This window comes from Mercenaria mercenaria, chromosome 18, assembly GCF_021730395.1.
Source record: "Mercenaria mercenaria strain notata chromosome 18, MADL_Memer_1, whole genome shotgun sequence".
Classification (NCBI taxonomy): Eukaryota; Metazoa; Mollusca; class Bivalvia; order Venerida; family Veneridae; genus Mercenaria; species Mercenaria mercenaria.
In genome coordinates this window covers 49,681,566-49,704,538 of record NC_069378.1, presented here as the reverse complement: position 1 = coordinate 49,704,538, position 22,973 = coordinate 49,681,566, and the positions used below count along the sequence as shown (strand labels likewise).

Genomic DNA, 22,973 nt, shown 5'->3' with positions numbered 1-22,973 from the left:
ACCATAGATAAACAATTGAAATAGATCACAAGATCCAGGTAATGAACATGTCTATTAGAATATTAAATGAAGTAAACAAGATCCACAATATACTTGTCTATGGAGAACTTATAGAAAAGTGTTTATTTATTAATAATTATTTCTAAACAATGTTTAGTCTGTTCTTCTTTTTGTCTCTCTGCCATTTTTATTTTCCTGTGATCGGCTGTATTTTGCTTTTCATGAATATTTTATATAACTCGCTCCTTATTTGAGCCGTGCCATGTGAAAACCAACATAGTGGGTTTGCGACCAGCATGGATCCAGACCAGCCTGCGCATCCGCGCAGTCTGGTCAGGATCCATGCTGTTCGCTAACAGTTTCTCCAATTCCAATAGGCTTTAAAAGCGAACAGCATGGAGCCTGACCAGACTGCGCGGATGCGCAGGCTGGTCTGGATCCATGCTGGTCGCAAACCCACTATGTTGGTTTTCCCATGGCACGGCTCATTTTAGAATATGTAAGAGGATCATTCATGTATACCTATATTTTTTTATGACAGTTTTGATTCTTACATCTTATATTCTCTGGACAGCTGTTGCCTTGGCAATTCTGTCTTATGCACCCCTTCGAACAAAATGGGTTATATTGCTTTGCTCATCAGTATGTCTCGAGACTGAAATGAGCCGTGCCATGAGAAAACCAACATAGTGCGTTTGCGACCAGCATGGATCCAGACCAGCGCGCAGTCTGGTCAGGATCCATGCTGTTTGCTTTCAAATCCTATTGGAATTATAGAAACTGTTAGCGAACAGCATGGATCCTGACCAGACTGTGCGGATGCTCAGGCTGGTCTGGATCCATGCTGGTCGCAAATCCACTATGTTGGTTTTCTCATGGTGCGACTCAAATGGTTTCTGTGAAGCAACTTAACAATCCTTCAAATTTTAAAGGATATCTGCAAGTGGTCAGCAAAAGACACCAATTCTTTCGGAATTGTTAGGTAAAAGAAAAGGCAATGTGTTATTGATGTAGGGTTTGAAATTAGGATACACCGTCACGCGGGGCATATGTGTTTTACCAACATTTCTTGTTTCTGATCGTTTAATTCTGTACAATGTTTCGTTTTATAAAGATACCGACACCGAAAACAAAACAAAACAAGTGTAGTGCAGTGCAGTGCAGTGCAGTGTAATGTAATGTAATGTAATGTAATGTAATACTGTATTATATCTCAACTGTTAAATATGTAATAGAAAGAGCATTGAAACTCGAGGGTAAACGATTTGTACGAGGGGGCGTAGCCCCCGAGTATAAATCGTTTACCCGAGAGTTTTAATGTTCTTTCTGTTTTGTATCATAGCCATCAATATATGGTAGTTGTAGGCGGTCTGCATTGCCATATACAGCAGTTCAGTGAGTACTTAAAATCCTTGCTTTACAAATGTGTAAAGCCCAGGTAAAATAAACCAATGTGAGAGCAGAAAATCAATAAAATACTCCTTGCTGTCTACTGTTCCAGACATGCTGACATACTTCACTATCTACCAGTGCGGTAACTAGCGTGCGGGTATTAAATACCTGCACACTTTTAGTTACCACACCCTGTACTCAGTGTATATGAATTATCTGCACCAAATTTGTTAAGAAAAAACACCGAGCTATGATACAAAGTGTTATGAAATGCATAATAACGTCAGACACTTTTTCAAAACATCATAATACGGACGGAATTCCAACAAGCGTATATATGAGCCGCGCCATGAGAAAACCAACGTATTGGCTTTGTGACCAGCATAGATCCTGACCAGCCTGCGCATCCGCGCAGTATGGTCAGGATCCATGCTGTTCACTAACGGTTTCTCTAATTGCAGTAGGTTTTTAAAGCGAATAGCATGGATCATGACCAGACTGCGCGGATGCGCAGGCTGGTCTGGATCCATGCTGGTCGCAAAGCCACTATGTTGGTTTTCTCATGGCGCGGCTCATATAATGATTATAACTGAAGCGTTCTCTCTATCTCTCTCAAGTTTTCTAAGAATCAATATACTGATATTATACCCAGGGAGTAATTAGTGAACAATTAAAGATAATGAAGTTACCATTTGTACCGAATTAACGACCATCTATGTTAATTCTATCTTAATAACAAATCCTAGTTAAAACTTGAAGTTCATCAATACCCTAACCATGAATTTACAGGAATAAACAGAGTGAGCAGGTACTCCTGTGTGTTTGTATAGCTATACGAGTCGGTATTATATTGATTGGATAAACTCTTCGTTTAAATCATCAACAGTGTTGTGTACAAATAAAATAGACTGGCCCGGTTTATAGGTTGGTCTGGACTACGGATATGCGATATTCATTGTATTTTGTCATTATTTTTGAGCATGGATCCCCTTCAGTTTGGAACCGTCCATGTTTACAAACACGTTTGTTTTTGTTTTTTTATAAGGAGTACAAGATTCAATGAAATGTTAAAGGCTAGAAGGTGGACGGATAGCTCAGTGGTTTGCACACTGGCCTTCCAATCCTCAAGGTCGGGGGTTCGATCCCCGGCAACTACTCGGGAATTTTCAGAAACGCTTCAGTATTTCCCACCCAACTAGCGGTGTACTGGCCAGGAACCCAGGCAATCCTTGCGTGTATCAGTGCTATACACTGGGCACGTTAAAGAACCAGGCTGTCTATTCGAAACGAGCTAGGCTAAGTTAGCCGGACAAGCCTGTATCTGATTTCTGATCTTTCTGTCGTGGGGGCTTTGTCTCGCCCGGTCCCTCTGGTCAGATCGCTCTGTGTCTGTACTAGTAGAGGATGAATTATGCGCCCTGTATGGCTGCATTTAAACTGTGTAAAGCGCCACTGATCATGAAAAGGGCGCTATATAAATCTGGTATAATAATATAATAATAATAATTATTGTTGTATGTTTCCTAAGAACCTTATAAATGATAATAAATAAAAATAAAAAACAGTAAGAATAATATAGATAAATAATAAACAAAACTGTATTTGATATTACTGTTGCTAAAACAATTATGAAAACACTTTTAAAAACATCATTTAGAATTTAAAAAGATGTTAAAACCTTGCTGAAGAACAAACACATACATTACATGTTTCGTTACACGAGAATATCGTGTTGCATAAAAATTCAGCTTTCGTTTAAATTTTGTTTTAGACTAAATTCTCACAAGCTGGATTTCTATTTGAACTTATGCATGTTGGATTCATTTAATTGTCATTCTGTTCCCGTATAAAACAATATCGATCATTGTTTCCGTTAAACATATGTAACATATGGAAAAACAATACTCTACTTCTGTTCTATTCTTGATATAACTTGACTGCAAAGTAACGTTTAAAACATCAGCCATTATTCCGTCTTTATCGCTCAGGTAAAGAGCCGGCATGTATATTGCCGTCAAAAACAATTAACTGTATTTTCGCCAATGCATTATTTGTGCTCTAGATTTCTTTTACTTTGAGAGATATTTGAGGAAATTCATCTTGTTAAATCATGGCGTCTATTTTTATAGAGGCTGGCACAGTTCCCATAAAATCATTTCTTATGTCAAAATGAATTAGGCAGATTGCGTGTCAGTTTATTTTTAAGTTACGCTTATGATAAGTTTTGCAATCCTGCCGGAAATAATTCAGCCTGTTCATCAATTGACTGTATTAATTGATTCGGAATATATACAATCCCTGTATGACCCACCAACTCATCAGCAATGCAAGCGTTATCACAAGTTCAAAAAATTCATTTTAAATTTAATTTTAAAATTTGAAAGTAATCTATCTTTATAGGGATTTCTGTACAAACTTAAGATTCTGAGTCTTTATTTTGCTTTATAAATATTTTGTACATTTTCTAGACACACTTTTATGAACACTTACTAGGGAATTGATCTTTATGTATTCTAAAAATATCAAACTGAGTTATAACTGACAAAATATGGCAATTCAAATTTTCAAGCCGAACGCATTTGATAAACAATGAGCTCTTAATTTGTTTCTATATAAATATTTCTTTCTAAGCCCATTTGTCTTTCCAGCTTCACATTTGAAATAATCTTCAAGACGTGTGCTGGCTATCTTAAATTTGACAAACTTTAAAATGTTTTCTTAATTTTTAATTTTTAAACAGTGCTTGCAGATCATCAAACCTTTAAGTTGACGAATTATTACTGTATAAACAATAAATTCTTAATATGAACATCCCTTAGAAGCACATAATGCAATCAAGCAACATAATATCAGACTAGGTTGATGGAGTTTGTACAAGAGAGGTAACGAAATATGCAGTTACCCCTAACGCCCCTGTAGCACCGGTTTAAGGTAATAGACCCGTTATGAATATCGGCAATCTCCGTGCGATTATGTATTCTCCGTAACGGACTTCGGCATTCTCCGTCTCGTTGTTTGATCCAGCTACATAAGCAGCTTAAGAATGCCGAAGCATCATCGGGAGATTACGTAATATCACGAAAATTGTCGAAGTTCAGATGCCCTAAATTCCCAGTCCAATATTACCACTTTATATTTTCGCAGTAGCGAACTGTGGCAAGTCTATATCTGCATGTAGTTCTCGTGTGGCTATCGGTGTGTAACATTATCGTATTCGCGTTAACCGTTAATTATAGGCTATAGCATTTATTTTTATCCATCGGTATTCAAGAAATTAGAAGTGTTAAAGACCCACCAATACCTAGTGGTCTACTTTTTCCTCCCACATGAACTTGGTGCAAATAATTCTGGTAATACTGGTATAATACAACTATTCTACATGATGACAGGTAGACAACCTAGGCCCTGTTTTCACAACTTCATCTGCAAACTTGTTCAGTCATTCTCTTCTCAGTATAGTGTGGTCTATACTCACCTTAATACATGAAGTACCGTGCATACTACTACATTAATACTATATTTAGACATTAAATACATTGTCTTAGCCTTATATCTGTTACTGTCAAATTGTAACTAGATACTTGTTATTTCTCATTTCTCCATACAAAAAATGTATAATTACCATCATGGAAATACAAAAGATTACAGTTATTTTGTGGTGTGTCTTTAAGGTAACTTGACAATAGCCACTACTGACCTTGACATTTTATAGGGAAAAATACAAGTATATATAACTCTCAAAATATACTAAGTATTTAGAATTAAAGCTCAAACAAGAGCTGGCACTATTAGTGGCAAACGCCCCCGAAGTGTGCCCAAGAATGCTACAGTTGTCTGCGCAAAATATGCCAGAATAGTTTAGGTATGACTCATTTTGCGACCAGATTAAACAAGTTCTCCGAAGGTAACCTTGACCTTGGAGCTAGGGTCTGCGTCTTGAGCATGACACACCAACTCATCATAGGGAAGAATTGTGACAAGTAATTTCTGTTGTTATTGACCGGACAAGAAACATACAATGTTAACTTTTGACTTCTAATTGTGACTTTGACCTTGAAGCTAGGGGTCTTGGGCTTGTGTCTGACACGTCATCTCAATATAGGGAACGTTTATGCCAGGTAATTTTAAAATCTCTTCATCGACGGAAGAGTTATGGAACGGACAAGAAACACACCATGTAAACCATTAACCTCTAAATGTGACCTTGACCTTAGAGCTAGTGGTCTGGTTGTTATGCATGACACGTTTTCTCGTTATGGGGAATATTTATGCCAAGTAATTTCGAAATTCCTTGATGAATGACAAAGTTACGAACCGGACATGAAACAGACCTTTGACTTGACTTCTAAGTGTAAACTTGATCTTGGAGCTAGGGGTGTGGGTCTTGCCCGTAACACATTGCCTCATTATGGTAAACATTTATGCCAAGTTGTTTTAAAATCCCTTCATGGATAACAGAGTTATATACCGGACACGAAAAAGATCCTATTAACCTATGACTTCTAAGTATGACATTGACCTTGGAGCAAGGGATCTGGGTCTTGCGCATGACACATTGTTTGATTATGGTTACCATTTATGCCAAGATATTTCAAAATCCCTTCATGGATGGCAGAAATATGGACCGGACACAAAAAAAGATCCTGTTAACATTTGAACTCGAAGTCTGACCTTGTCCTTGGAGCTAGGGGTCTGGGTATTGCCAATTAAGATAAACATTTATGCTAAGTAATTTCAAAACCTTTTGATGAATGGCAAAGTTACGAACCGGACACGAAACAGACCCTATTAACGTTTGACTTCTAAGTGTGACCTTGACCTTGTAGCTAGGGGTCTGAGTATTACACATGAAACGTCGTCTAATTAAGGTTAATATTTATGCCAAACTATTTCAAAATTCCTTCATGGATGACAGAGTTACAGCCCGGACAAGAGTTTACAAAGTTACGGTCGGACGGACGGACAATGCGATTTTAATATGCCCACCTTCGGGGCATAAAAATCAAAGAACATACTGTAGTGTAAATAAAAAGTTATTTGCTGAAACATCGTTAAAAAAATGTAAGGATGATAATAATAAAACCTTAAATTATCAACTGCTTTTGTAAAATTCTTGAAATAGATATATACTAAATAACTTAATAATAACATAATATATTAACTAAACCTGAAAAGTAGATCCCTCGGAAGCACCGAGGACATGGCTAATAGTGAATATTGCAGACTCGATTTGATTGATACCTCATTAGCTGTAGTTGGTTTAATTTGTACACTAGTCTGCAGGTACATGTATTTAGATAATTTACAGCCATGCTTTGCACGGAATGTCACGGATCAGAGGGATAGACTGGCTATATTCATCACTACAACCCGGCAAACTGTAGGGAATCTAAAGTGGTAGTATATTCATGGCATGTTACGCGTTCATTTTTACCTAAAGTAGAATTCTTTATAGTAAATATGAATGCACCACATGATCAGAAAGGATCAGAAAATATTAAAACATGTAGGGAGACTTTTCACAGCCGCTACAGGTACCAAACCGATACTTTGTAACTAACATTATAAGAATGATTGTGAGTAATTTATATAAAATAAAATCAAAACAAAGTAACCGTGCATGCGATTATTGTAACAGAAACAAGTACAAGTGAGTCCTATTCATTATACTGTTCAAAGTCTTTTCTGTAAGACACTCAAGTTAAAATTTCCGACAACTAAACTTACTCATTATATACATATCGACTGATTCTTCGTAAAACTAGGTTACTGTAACAGAAATTTGATTAGCACCTCAGACAATGTAAGATGATGGTAAGAAAACTCATTGCTTCGTTTGGTATGCTTATAAGGTCTTTTGGGAGGATTTGTCATTATAAAGTTACAAATATATACAGCAAACGAACGAGATCATTATCTGCTCAGATATGGGAATATTATATTCCAATTCAAATGGTAAATGAAATTACACTAACTTCAGTGTACTTGCGGTATGAGTTACGACTTTGTTGCATGCATATCTACGTATCCAAATTGTTTGCTTCCTTATAGTCTACTCAAACGCTTTCGTCAGAAAATTTCAGAGTGTAGGAAACTCTTTAACACCAAATGAAGTGTTGTATGTATTCCACTCATGAATATTCTTTTATCAGTTATGATAAACATGTTGCGATGGTATCTGTTTGATTTTTTTGTCATGTGATAGCAATGAATTGGAATAGAGTGATAGATAAAACTGGGAAAAAACATAATGTACAGTCGTTTGATAGTCATAAGTTCATATGTATGTGTTATAGTCTAAATTATGCTTTATAAACATTGCAAAAGGATGTACTGGACTTATACTTATCAAACTGTGTAACTATTGAACATGTATTATGTCGCCATGAACTATAATAACGAAAATTTTCAAAATATTCAAAACATTTTAATGATAAAGAGGTAAACAAGTGATTTTAACTCAACATAAGTTGAATATTATACAGGATTGTTTTTCCCCTAACACACAAAAAAAGCAACTTAAAAACTGAAACAAAAGACATTTCGGGAAAAAGGCAAACGCCAGCTTGTTATCCCAGTAAATAATAATTGTGACGTCATATTTTGAACGTGCTTGTAGTGGAATTGTTTAATGTGTGTTCAATATTTCATGCAGAATGCTTGGTCAGGAATTTTCATTACTTAATATGATGACTTCAAACAAGTTTAATCCTGACGACTCTCTTGTTGGTATGTGCTTTACTCCAGACGGCTCTGACGTCTCCCCGGTTATGAAATTTCCCTTGGGAGAAAAGGCAAGTTTAATTATAGTTTACACATTTTTATAAAAAGCTAAATTAATTTACTGTTATGTCACCAATGAATTCATTACACAACATAATTGTTCTAATTTGGGTATACAAGATTAAGAAAAGATATTTGTATGAAATTGTTTTATACAGAATAAATTACAAAAAAAAAAACACACAAATTCATAAAGACCTGAAAATGGTTTATCCCAAATGATTTTCCTTTTGTATAAAACATCATGTATTTAAAACTCAGTAATTTGCAAATAAGTCAAATCATTAGATAATACAGAAATTACGTCAAATCATATTTTTTTCTAATTTAGAAGTGTCACATAATTAGATAATAAAATCACCATTAGAAGCTTCATTTCAAGCTATTGCCAAACCGCCATTACAGCACATGCTAGTACTAAGTCTTAACGACGTATTATGCTGTTTTAAATTATTTTGACACTTTGAATAGATTTGTGTATTCAATTTGTTCGATAATTGGAAAAATATTATACATGTTGGTTTGTTTTTGTATACATTGATGATTATTTATACGATATATTTGACCAATATTTCGTCTTAAACATGTACAACGTCTTCGTAAATATATTAGTTCTAGTGAACAATATGTGACTATATAGGCGAATACTGGATGCTCCGTTTGTTTTATTGGCATTAAAAGGTATGACAAATTACATTTACTTTGGTTTACAATGTTATCCTACATTACTGTATACTTCCATAAACGAAGTCAATAAAACGACACAGCTGTTGTATGTTTTTGAAAAAACACATACCGACTGCTGAGGCAATACTAATTTTATGTTTCTGGTCATGTAAATAAATGAATGGTTTTAATACCAAGATGATTAGTATTTACTGTGAAAGTATTCGCTTACGGGATTGATCATTTATTCGTTATAGAATTTGCAAAATCCCGAGGAATTACTTAGTACCGTACGAAAGGATTGTAAATAGATAACTCACATTTATCAAAAGGACAAAAAAGCTTTATGGGAGTCTGTTAAAGAGAAATTAAGAAATGTACGACAATCCTTGATGCCAGCTCTTAACTAAATTTAGTTCCATTTAGGTACGAATGATTTTGCAGATTTAGAGATGTTGGCGTATTTAATATTTTTTAGGGACAAAAATTGTTTTGATCAATATGAAACTAAGACAATTGTTTATTATTTCTGCCTCACACTCACGATGTTTTTAAGCTAACTAATATTTAGTTCCGTTAATAATAATTTGAGGTTTTGTGTTATTCGTTTTCAGCTTAAACTTAGTCATAGATTATTACATAGTTAAAAACAAATGTATCCGGCATACGAGTTGACTAAGTTTAATGACTTATTTTTGTGTCCTAGAGCAATAATTATCAAAAAAGAGTTCTATGTCTACTCCCTAGACAAGGGTTTTAATCCCTCATAGGCTATGCTAGACTAGCCACTAGACTGATGATAAAATATTTCTACATTTTTCCTTTTTTGATGAATTTAATTTCATAGAGACAAAAGCCAGTCTATTTTAGAGATTTTCACAGAGGACTGATGTTGAAATTATCATGATATTGGACATAGCATATAGACTATCTCAGTTCACTTCATTTAATCATAAAAATGTAAAAAAAAGATATATCATAGTCTAGGAGCTAGTCTAAGGCTATGCATACAACTACTTTTTATATGGCCAAATTTATATGGAATATAATACTGTCATCTATTTTCCCATTCAAATTTTGTGTCTACTTTAAAAATTGCATCAACATATTTTCATATCTTTATCTGTTTTTCGACAATTCGATTTCGTATCGAACAGTACACACATCGAATCCTCACTGTGACAATAAGCAATTTATAAGCAGTCAGTAAAATGAACATTCTGGACCTTGCGCATACAAAGCACCCAACATCCTTGTTTCAAACTGTAATTCCCTGACCGCTATCATTTTGCTTTGTACGCCATATTTTACATATAGGCGCTCTGACTGGCTCACTAGTTTTACCTGTCTTATTAGCAAGTTGTAATTTGATGATAATACATAAAATCTAAAACGTCTAACTTGCAGACTTAAAGCTTTAATGTTTCAGGCCCAATTAGTTTTCACAACAGCCCTGTTATATGACGTACCTGAAAATGTATTTCATTTTTGAAGTAAATAAATTCTTTGAAAAAAAAAATATGATAATTATGACGGCCTAACACGGACCACGACTGCGGGAAAAGTGGCATACAGTATACAGGAGAAATCGGCTTAGAATGAATGATGAATATCGTCATTTTTTCTAACAGGCAAAATGATTATATAGTCAAATCACCGATCGTTACATTTATTGGAAGGGATTTCTTAAGAGTCTGGTTTTTTTTTAAAATTACATATAATAAATATATCTGCAGATGTGTTAGTTTATATCTAACCATTCAAAGAATTAATCAGAAAGAAATATCTGATATACATATGTTGTAATAATAGTGGTTGTTTAAAAGGCATTTGTTTTATAGAGTAACTTTTCTTAACTGCGTCGCAATCTATCCGAAATTCTTTGAAGGCCAAGTTTTATCATTCAACTTGTGTCTGTTTAAAGATAATGTGTTTGATAGAGATGTATATTTAACTCATCTAAACTTGTTACATGACCCGGAATGTATTTATGCGCCAACTTAGCATCATACTTGCGTATTTCCATTCTGTGGAAGTATTTTACACTTGCCTCCAAAATGATGTTTTGAGTGTATAGGGTCGCCAATATGTAAAATCTTCTTTATTATTTCATACTTGTATTGTAAAATCTAGTCCCAATTCATGCTTGTACTGTGAGATATACAGTATCATTTCTTGATTGTACTGTAAAATCAACAGTATCATTTCATGAGTGTTTTGTAAAATCTACAGTATCATTTCATGAGTGTTCCGTACAGTCTACAGTACCTTTTCATTAGTGCTCTGTAAAATCTACAGGTATCATTTCATGAGTGTTCTGTACAGTCTACAGTATCATTTCATGAGTGTTCTGTAAAATCTACAGTATCATTTCATGAGTGTTCTGTAAAATCTACAGTATCTTTTCATGAGTGTTCTGTAAAATCTACAGTATCTTTTCATGAGTGTTCCGTACAATCTACAGTATCATTTCATGAGTGTTCCGTACAGTCTACAGTATCTTTTCATGAGTGTTCTGTAAAATCTACAGTATCATTTCACGATTGTTCTGTGAAATCTACAGTATCATTCCATGAGTGTTTCGTACAGTTTACAGTATCATTACATGAGTGTTCTGTTAAATCTACAGTATCTTTTCATGAGTGTTCTGTTAAATCTACAGGTATCATTTCATGAGTGTTCCGTACAGTCTACAGTATCATTTTATGAGTGTTCCGTACAGTCTACAGTATCTTTTCATAAGTGTTCTGTAAAGTCTACATTATCATTTCATGAGTGTTCCGTACAGTCTACAGTATCATTTCATGAGTGTTCTGTACAGTCTACAGTATCATTTCATGAGTGTTCCGTACAGTCTACAGTATCATTTCATGAGTGTTCCGTACAGTCTACAGTATCATTTCATGAGTGTTCTGTACAGTCTACAGTATCTTTTCTTGAGTGTTCCGTACAGTCTACATTATCTTTTCATGAGTGTTCTGTAAAATCTACAGTATCATTTCACGATTGTTCTGTGAAATCTACAGTATCATTTCATGAGTGTTCCGTACAGTCTGCAGTATCATTTCATGAGTGTTCTGTTAAATCTGCAGTATCTTTTCATGAGTGTTCCGTACAGTCTACAGTATCATTTCATGAGTGTTCTGTAAAATCTACAGTATCGTTTCACGAGTGTTCTGTAAAATCTTCAGTATCATTTTATTATTGTATTGTTATTAATAATATGATATGTGCGCATGGGGTTTTTAATGATAAATTGTACAAATTCTATCTGGACTGCTTTATTCTCGAGTATTATGTCTGTATATTTTCTTAAGATTTAAATATATCATGCAGAATAAAATCTGTAAGACAATTACTTGGAAACGCAGAACAAAACGGACGCAAATAATAATAAACTCGATTAATAACGAAAGACACGATAGGTAAACCGCAGAAATGTCTAACCCATTCAACGCTGTCCAGCATTCAGCTGTATCTTTGTTAAGCAGTATAGCGCTCTGTTTCTTCCTTTATTTCTTCATTATCGATTAGGTACCACAAATATTCATAAAGAACAATGCAAAATGATTCAAATGAGACTCATTACGCAATATAATTGTATAGGATCGTACCTATGCTTTGTAAAAAATTAGTTCTGCGTCGATTGATTGAATAATTTGGATGTACAGTGTTGTTTTGTTTGGTTTTTTATCTGAGGAATTAATTTCTCTTCGTATACCGAAATAAAATCAGGTAACAGTTGTTTCATTGAAATATTTGAAAACTAGTTCTTTCTGGTGCTTGGACAGGATATCTTGATTTTATATCAGTGTAGAAATATACTGTTTATAATGGTGTGAAGCGAAAGTGTAAAATATAACTATGAATTATAAAATTGAAATATTACAGTGAAATAAAAAAAGGAAAATATTTCAAATACTATGGAGCTACACAATTGGTAAAACTCTGGTTAAAATACTAAAAAGACATGACATCAAAAGATAGTTAGAATTTAAACATTAAGTGTAAAGTCAAAATACTTCTTCTTGTGAACACCTGATCTTATTTTATGGACGTATAACCTCACTTGTGAACTCATTATCTACCTTTTAGGGTAGAAGCATTAGGATATATTGACCTGGAAAATAGTGATACTGATCTAGGACAAAAAATAGCTGACGAATCCACAAAGAGGTTGATAAATATACTCCCGGAGTTATGACCTATGGATTGTGTATTACATCACGTCGTTATGACATCACGTCTGTATCGTAACCTGGCAAGTTCGTGTAAAGCTTCTTACACAGGCCGATACGTGTTTCCCTCACCCTCAAGTCAGTGAGGCGTTTTCGCGTGACTGACTGTAAATATAGACTGAACAATAAGTTAAGTAATCACTAACTGAAATATATTTCAGACTTACATGAAAGCTTACAAGTATCCGTCTTGAAACAGTTTGAGTTGCTTTACACTGAAACGCTATAGCTTAATGTGAATTTTGTTTTCACGGATAGATCTACATATGTTCGTGTTATGGCAAAAATGTCTAAGGCATATGCAATACGCAAAACATAATGTACATGCCGATCTAAAGTTCATACATATATGCAAAAATAACAGTTTTATTATACCGATTTAAAGCTTTATAGATAGAAGCACTTCTTTACATTTACAACGCTTTTTTGTACAAGGCATCAGAATGATGTTCGGGCAAGAGTTGTCTGTTATAAACATGTTATCATCATCCCGTTATAATCCAATCAACTGTGATATTGTCAGCGATGGTTACGCACCGCTATCAACACATGATTTACAGATTATGCATTCATCTGGACAAAAGGCAAGTGGTTTGAATTCTGCAGTTTTCGATTGATTAAAAAACATACATACGAGTATAATAATAAAGTGGTTTATGTGTGATTTACTTATTAAAGAACATAAATGCATGTATAAGAGAACTTGTAGATGTTCGGTTTCTTCAGTTTAAGGCTATTTAAAGAATATAAAAACATGTATAAGGAAAGTGGTTTATGTTCGAATTTTTCACTTTAAGGTTAATTAATATAAGATTCTTTCACTGGTTGTAGGTGCAAATGGGAATATCTGGCCTCGAGGGTAACTGTTTAGGCGGTAACGAGGCTCCTTGCCGACTTACCGCCTAAACAGTTACCCGAGAGCCGGATATTTCCATCTGCACCTATAACCAGTGACAGAATCTTTTTCTTGCATACCGATTTCAAGAAAAATAATAAAAATAAAATCAATCGAACGGTTTTCTTTTTAGAACTATTTCTTATAGCAGTGTATTTAAACAAAGCGCGGGAAACCAACGTCCGTAAACAGGAAAGACGTCATGACGTTTCAAAACAAATAACAATGTTTAGTTCCGGTTTTGTTTTATCAGTTGCAGCGTTACGTTATGAATTGTTGATAAAATAACGTGATTTGAATCGAGAAATATGCTATCGGGAACCAATAGAACTGTAAGGTATTAATTTCTATTCCGTTTTTTAAATAAAATAAATTATACATAAATCTTCTACATTATGTAGTTCGTAATACGTCATTTACAGCACGAGTATCTTACACCCGGGTTAAAGATGGATTTTTCCAGCACGGTAAAAATACCGGAAATCCCCGTCTGGTATGCAAGAAAGAACATTCTAGCATAGAACTGCTGTTATTGTCACTTTTCGGGGGTGTTTTAACAGGAGAGAAAACGTGTGTTAACAGAGAGATTCTCGTGCTCACGTGCTGTTATAACACCTTTTTATATATGCGCGTTCCGTGGCAAAGCGTAAACGCATTACGGCCCTAAAATGGATAATTCAAAAGGAAATGACGTCAACGTGAAAAAACAACGTAGACTTTACCGCGCATTCCATGGAACTTTGATGACTTGAGGGATACTACATTCGTTTACTTGGTTTTTACAGGTTTTATGCTAGAATAGCGTTAGCGCATGTTCTTTTCGTGTTAAACACGCTAGTGTCTCAATGACTGTACCATGTGCACCGCCGTATGAACACATCTGCGGATGTCTCTAAATTGTTTTTTTTTTGTATTTGTAACATGTGTAAATGTTGAGTTCTGCTCAGTTTGGGGCTAGAGGGCGTGGACGGTAGCATCAATTTCCACTACCATCCACGAACAGGCTAAATCAAACCGAACCTGTAGCATTTTTGTTTTTATGTTGAGCGAACTATGGAGTTTCCACTTTTTCTACTTTATTTTCGATCTCTTCATTCTTATATTGATTAAAAAATAAATACATGTATAAGAAAAGGGTTTAGGTTTAATTTCTTCATGTTAGACTGATTAAAAAAATAAACAACATAAATACATGTCTCAAAAGTAGCTTCATTTCGGTTTCTTAATTTTAAGGTATTTAAAGAATATAAATATAAGTATATGGAAAGTGGTTTATGTTCGCATTGTTCATTTCTAGGTTGATTAAGAACATAACCACATGTATTAGGAATGTGTTTTATGTTCGGTTTCTACATTTAAGGTGTATTGCAAACGTACTGCTTAGAGTGACAGTGACTTAAGTGTAGAAACAATAGGGATAATATCCATTTTTTCACATGAAACATGTATATAAGTATGTTGCTGGAATATTGCATATGTGCATAATGAGCATACACCTTTGGCAACTTTATAGTAACTGTTACTATCCACGTTTCATCTGCGACTAAATGATTAAATATTTTACAATTATAGTTCAATTCAGAATATCATCTGTTTAAGAATTCTGTCTATTTTCCTTTTATAGACAATCCCTAGCCCTTAAATATTCGTTTCAAATATGTCGTTGTTTAACTTGACCTTTACACTATGTCCTAATTTTGTTTAGATATAATTTCGCCTGAAGCATAAATTAGTATTAGGATAAGAAAATTACCATGTTTAATTTGATGGTCTGCTGAAGTCAGTTCGTATGATGATGAACACAGCACGTGATGCTAAATAATTGCTGTAGTACGATAATGAACACATCACATCACAAAGCCAACGTGATGCTAAATTATTACCGTAGTGCGATAATGAACACAGTACATAACAAAGACAACGTGATGCTATAGTCAGTTCGTATGCTGTTGAACACAGCACATCAGATAGTCAACGTGATGCTAAATAATTACCGTACATGTATAGTACGATAATGAACACAGCACATAACAAAGTCAACGTGGTGCTAAATAATTACCGTGCATGTATAGTACGATAATGAACACAGCACATAACAAAGTCAACGTGGTGCTAAATAATTACCGTGCATGTATAGTACGATAATGAACACAGCACATAACAAAGTCAACGTGGTGCTAAATAATTACCGTACATGTTTAGTACGATAATGAACACAGCACATAACAAAGTCAACGTGGTGCTAAATAATTACCGTACATGTATAGTACGATAATGAACACAGCACATAACAAAGTCAACGTGGTGCTAAATAATTACCGTACATGTATAGTACGATAATGAACATAGTACATAACAAAGTCAACGTGGTGCTAAATAATTACCGTACATGTATAGTACGATAATGAACACAGCACATAACAAAGTCAACGTATGTAAAGTACGATAATGAACACAGTACATAACAAAGTCAACGTGGTGCTTAATAATTACCGTCAACGTGATGCTAAATAATTACCGTACATGTATAGTACGATAATGAACACAGTACATAACAAAGTCAACGTGGTGCTAAATAATTACCGTACATGTATAGTACGATAATGAACATAGTACATAACATAGCCAACGTGACGCGGAAGTCACTTCGTATGATGATGAACATAGCACATAACATAGCTAAAGTTATGGTGAAGTAAATTAGTTCGATAATGAACACAGTACAGAACATAGTTAACATGATACTGAAGTAAGTTAGTACGATAATGTACACAGTACATAACATAACTAAATGTGTCTTTATTACAGTGACATGTCAGACTACATGATTATGTTGAACTGTTAATACAAGAAATAAAACCATACTATATATTTGAATAATGAATATCTTACTTAACTCATCCTTACAAATAAATCAAATTTTCCGAATTGGCAGACAGCATACAATCCTGACTGATTTTATAGCCGTATAACATGTTGAGAATTTCTACAATGTAATAACTGCATCATTATCTATTTGCAGAATGATTGTAATATAGGTATATAATTTAATTGATACTCCTCGTTTAAATAGGTCAACAGTGTTGTTGTACTTATAAATAGACTGGCCCGGTTTATAGGTTGGTCAGGGCTACGAATATGCGATATGTATTGTATTTTGTCATTATTTTTGAGCATGGACCCCCTTCAGTTTGGAACCGTCCATGTTTACAAACACGTTTTTTTTTTTTATTTTATGAGGGATAGTTTCAGAGTAGCATATATACAGTTGCTTATTCCGTCATTTAAGGTCGTGTTCCTTTCTTTATGAAAAATATGATCAAATGGCTTGTCTATGTTGAAGAAAAATACTGAGCACGAAATAAGAAAAAAAAAAGACATTGCATATTTTCGTAAACGCTTCGCAGCAGAACAAATAGCTAATGATAAACAAGTCCAGGGAAGCAACTCTTGCTTACAGTAGATATTGTAACTTTGTCTTATTGAACCTTTTATCTCTTACTTAAACTTGCATAACTAATGGCCAGTAGGTTTTCCATATAGTATTACTTTTATGTCACATTACTGTTGTACTTGTTACATAATCAATTTGTGTTACAGATTTCAGACGTGCTGTCAGTTTCAGATGGAATTTGCAACAAATAAATATTTAAATACAATTAATCTGGTGCTCAGAATAGTTGTAAAGTGGCATAAACATTTTGCGGAAAATAAAAGCTTGTTTGTATTGAATTTTCTGTTTGCACAATGAGATATAAAACAGCTGTGTTCTAAAGATAATAGTGGAATTGGCTTGAAGGCAGACATGATAACAGATGCAAGTATAGGTATACAATACCAAAATACATCATGGTGTTTACGACATGTTTTGCCGAAAACAAAAGCTAAAATGAACACAGTAGAACAGAAGATGATATCTATTTCCGATTAGTACGTAGTACATTGTCATATACAGACAAAATTGTGTCATACATTTTGACATAGTCACGATGATATATTATTGACATGCTATCAGAAACGGGCTTTTGTGAAGCAGTAATTCGTAACTTTTCTTACCGTCGAGAAGTTGTCACTGACATCGAAGATCGAAAATCGAAATTAAATTTCTAGCCAGCTTTAAACTTCGAGCCAGCTCAAAGATCGAAATTCAACATTGAATTTCGAGCTGGAATTGAATTTCGAGCCAGCTCGAAGATCGAAATTCAGATTTTGAATTTCGAGCTGGGGTTGAACTTCGAGCAGCTCGAAGATCGAAATTCAGATTTTCAAAAAATTGAATTTCGAGCTGGGGTTGAATTTCGAGCCAGCTCGAAGATCGATATTCAAATTTTCAAAAAGTTGAATTTCGAGCTGGGGTTGAATTTCGAGCCAGCTCGAAGATCGATATTCAGATTTTCAAAAAGTTGAATTTCGAGCTGGGGTTGAATTTCGAGCCAGCTCGAAGATCGATATTCAGATTTTCGAAAAGTTGAATTTCGAGCTGGGGTTGAATTTCGAGCCAGCTCGAAGATCGATATTCAGATTTCTAAAAAGTTGAATTTCGAGCTGGGGTTGAATTTCGAGCCAGCTCGAAGATCGAAATTCAGATTTTCAAAAAGTTGACTTTCAAGCTTGGGTTGAATTTCGAGCCAGATCGAAGATCGAAATTCAGATTTTGAATTTCGAGCTAGTGTTGAATTTCGAGCAAGCTCAAAGATCGAAATTCAGATTTTCAAAAAGTTGAATTTCGAGCTGGAGTTGAATTTCGAGCCAGCTCGAAGATCGAAATTCAGATTTTCAAAAAGTTGAATTTCGAGCTGGGGTTGAATTTCGATCCAGCTCGAACATCGATATTCAGATTTTCAAAAAGTTGAATTTCGAGCTGGGGTTGAATTTCGAGCCAGCTCGAAGATCGATATTCAGATTTTCGAAAAGTTGAATTTCGAGCTGGGGTTGAATTTCGAGCCAGCTCGAAGATCGATATTCAGATTTCTAAAAAGTTGAATTTCGAGCTTGGGTTGAATTTCGAGCCAGCTCGAAGATCGAAATTCAGATTTTCAAAAAGTTGACTTTCAAGCTTGGGTTGAATTTCGAGCCAGATCGAAGATCGAAATTCAGATTTTGAATTTCGATCTAGTGTTGAATTTCGAGCAAGCTCGAAGATCGAAATTCGGATTTTCAAAAAGTTGAATTTCGAGCTGGGTTTGAATTTCGAGCCAGCTCGAAGATCGAAATTCAGATTTTCAAAAAGTTGAATTTCGAGCTGGGGTTGAATTTCGATCCAGCTCGAAGATCGATATTCAGATTTTCAAAAAATGAATTTCGAGCTGGGGTTGAATTTCGAGCCAGCTCGAAGATCAAAATTCAGATTTTCAAAAAGTTGAATTTCGAGCTGGGGTTGAATTTCGAACCAGTTCGAAGGTCGATATTCAGATTTTCAAAAAGCTTAATTTCGAGCTGGGATTTAATTTCGAGCCAGCTCGAAGATATAAATTCAGATTTTAAATTTCGAGCTGGGGAACTTGAATTTCGAGCCAGCTCGAAGATATAAGTTCAGATTTTAAATTTCGAGCTGGTGAACTTGAATTTCGAGCCAGCTCGAAGATAGAAATTCAGATTTTCAAAAAGTTGAATTTCCAGCTGGGGTTGAATTTCGAACTTCTCCAGCTGGCTCGAAATTCAACCCCAGCTTGAAATTCAACTTTTTAGAAATCTGAATATCGATCTTCGAGCTGGCTCGAAATTCAATCCCAGCTCAAAATTCAACCTTTTGAAAATCTGAATATCGATCTTCGAGCTGGCTCGAAATTCAACCCCAGCTTGAAAGTCAACTTTTTGAAAATCTGAATATTGATCTTCGAGCTGGCTCGAAATTCAACCCCAGCTTGAAATTCAACTTTTTGAAAATCTGAATATTGATCTTCGAGCTGGCTTGAATTTCAACCCCAGCTCGAAATTCAAATTTTTGAAAATCTGAATTTCTATCTTCGAGCTGGCTCGAAATTCAACCCCAACTCGATATTCATGTTTTAGAAAATCTAAATTTTGATCTTCGAGCTGCCTCGAAATTCAACCCCAGCTCGAAATTCAACTTTTTCAAAATCTGAATTTCGATCTTCGAGCTGGCTCGAAATTCAACGTTTTCAAAATTTGAATTTCGATCTTCGAGCTGACTCGAAATTCAACTCCAGCTCGAAATTCTATCTTGAATATCGATCTTCGAGCTGGCTAGAAGTTCAAAGCAAGTACGACATTGATATTCAATGTTGAATTTCGATCTTCGACCTGGCTCGAAGTTTAAAGCTGGCTAGAAAATTAAATTTCGATTTTCGATCTTCGATGTCAGTGCCAGCTTCTCGATGCTACTATACTTAGTGTACTAAAATTAAGTGTTATTTAAGAAAAACACATTAAACGATGATTTGTCGTTGAATAAAACCACTGCTTCGAGTTCAGATGCGAAAGAATTATACCACGAGGGGTAGCTGGAACCAAATAATAATACACATCTAAACGACAGACGTTGATTTTATGTTTGAGATATATTATTTTGTTCTAACACATCATTTAGGAATATTGTGCACATTTTTCACGACATCCCACAAATATTTGCCTGTTCTTTTGTGTTTCTTTACCAGTGCGACGTTAAAACGTTCGACGATGTGACGTAATAAGTGTGACGTCAAACAGTGAATTGTTGGACACGACTGGGTTTGCTTTTGTGACCAGTGTAGGTCATTATCAGCCTGTACATCATTGCAGTCTGATCATGATCTGCACTGTTCGCTATTTAGCCAGTATCATTTTGATGTGCACCCTTTTCAACAATGAATGGTACTGTCCAGGTTGAAAGATGGACAAGTTCATTGTAGAAATTTAGTAGGGTAAGGGTTAATAACACACAATTTGCAGTCTTCTTTGTGTAGTAGGAAAATAAATCTGGTCATGTAAGAACCAGAATATTTTACCATTATGAAGTACTACAGAAACTGAATAAAAAAACAATAACAGCCTTATTTAAATTGAAACACCCTGTGACAGTTTTATTAAAAGAGGTTATGACCCGACTGTTTTAGACACACCGCATGTTTGGTGTTCAACCCTTTTACAGTTGTACGCTACGCTTTGCTCTTTGATTGCGTCGTGGATTCTATGAATCAGTACATAAATCTCACCAGGACTGACCTGTTTTATGTCTGTCTTCTGGCATGTCTCGCCACCCTTAAGGGTGTTTCCCTTGTTGCTCTGTCTTCTGCAAAGGCATCGAGTACATGCGTTTTAGGTCCTAAGGACTGCTTTTTATATAAATATACAAGAACATTTTTGTTTAACATAACATACCTCTGTTGCTATTGCGTATGTTAGGGTTTCACCTGGCGGAGATAACTTTTTATTTACACTGTCCTGTGACTTTGGAACATGGTGGATGTAAGAGCAAGGTTAGGTGCACCATAAGCCGGTTTAAGCTCCATGTGGTGGATTTGCCGATGACAGTTCCAAGGCGGTGCCCATTGGTTCCTTTATTTGTTCGTTTTGTCCAAATGTGTTTGCTCTGTGTGAGTGTGTTTGTTGGTCGTTTGCACGTCGGCAAGCTGGGTTAACGTCTGGGGAGGGGGGGGGGGGGGGGGGGGCTGCTTTTTTGAAACCTGGCATTTATCATGTTTTTGTGTAGTATTCTGTGCACTCTTGTAGATGTATTGGCAATAGAGAAAACGTAAAATATCTAGACACTTAGAAAAAATAACAACAGCAAATAAAGAAACCCTAGAAAAGACCTCTTTGAAATAGGGAATTATAATAATATAACAGTGCGTAGCAAGTCTTTTCTCACGACCGTGCTCGAAGATTTGAAAAGTTTTTTTTTGTAACCTGAAGATTTTTTTGTTAAGGCAAAAAAAGGAAGCGAGCGTTTATTGCTCTCCAATTTACTGTTTGCAGCTACAGCACTATTACTGCAATTAACAACATCTGCAACGGAAAGTTTAGTGTCGTCTGCTGCTCTCCTGGATACGGTCTGTCTCAATTCTTATTTATTTAGTATTGTCAGAAATTAATTACAAGTTAGACTAAAATCACTCGTAGTGCAGTCATTTCAAAATATATCACGCTTTCGTTAATAGCCATCTTCCATAAATAGCACTTTCTGATTTTTTTTACAATATCTCTTATTTCTGAATTTTGGCATGAGCCTAGAGGCAAAAGGGATTTCGTTGAAAGTGCCCATGTTCGTATGAAGGCAGACAGAAGCGTTATAACAGCTTGCTTGATTTCAACATACTTTTTCAAGTCTAATACAAGCTTAGACCTTTCTGGTAAAGAAATTAACCAATATTCATTAATTATATGCTTTTCTTTGAATACATGTTTAATATATCTAGTATTTTCACAGTGAAAACTATCAAATATACTGTTCAATGATAAGACACTAAAAATAGGTACATTTAGCCAATTTGAAAGTATAAAATAAAAATAAATAATTTGTTTGCTTTACATGTAAGTTCAAAATTTCTATGTGCTATTTGTAATAAATAAATATTCCAGCACAGAACATGCATGAAATAATATGGATAAAACAGACATCAGATCGAGATTATGGACCGTCATTCATCAAGAATAATTTCCCATGAGCTAAAAACAGACAACCATCTAAATATTCCCGTAAATGGTTGTGAAAATGTATCCAGGGAGAATAGTTATACTGCATTGGGTTTCTCTCTTTAGTCAGTGTAAACGCGAATAGAACACACTGGGAATATTTCCTGGTACCATTTTCTCGTATGTATATATACGATTTCCCTTGTATTATTAATACAGCCTGGTTCTGTCAATTGACCTTTTGTATTATATCGTTATTTTGCCATCTGTAGAACATAATGTTTTATCAATTAGTATTAGTAGATGTAGATTAATTCCGTTTGTATTTGTTAATATGAGAAAAATGATATGTTGACTCATGGTTGCGTATATTTCCTAGATGACAGAATGTGGTATGAGAGTTATGTGTAAACTGTAGCGGCTAG

At 34.9% G+C, this 22,973-nt stretch overlaps 1 protein-coding gene across 6 annotated transcripts in view; it reads left to right on the top strand.

Annotated features, from left to right (window-relative positions):
• The window catches only part of LOC123537795 (cys-loop ligand-gated ion channel-like), a 146,562-nt gene that overhangs the window by 55,017 nt on the left and 68,572 nt on the right, over positions 1-22,973 (top strand). Inside the window, exon 1 of one of the 6 annotated variants that reach the window (XM_045321621.2) lies at positions 12,371-13,663. The exons of the other annotated variants lie outside the window; for them this stretch is intronic. Within the exon in view, the coding sequence (XP_045177556.2) occupies positions 13,523-13,663 (141 nt within the window). The 5' untranslated portion in view covers positions 12,371-13,522. Of the gene's footprint in view, positions 1-12,370; positions 13,664-22,973 lie in introns of those variants that run through there. 6 annotated transcript variants of the gene reach the window in all.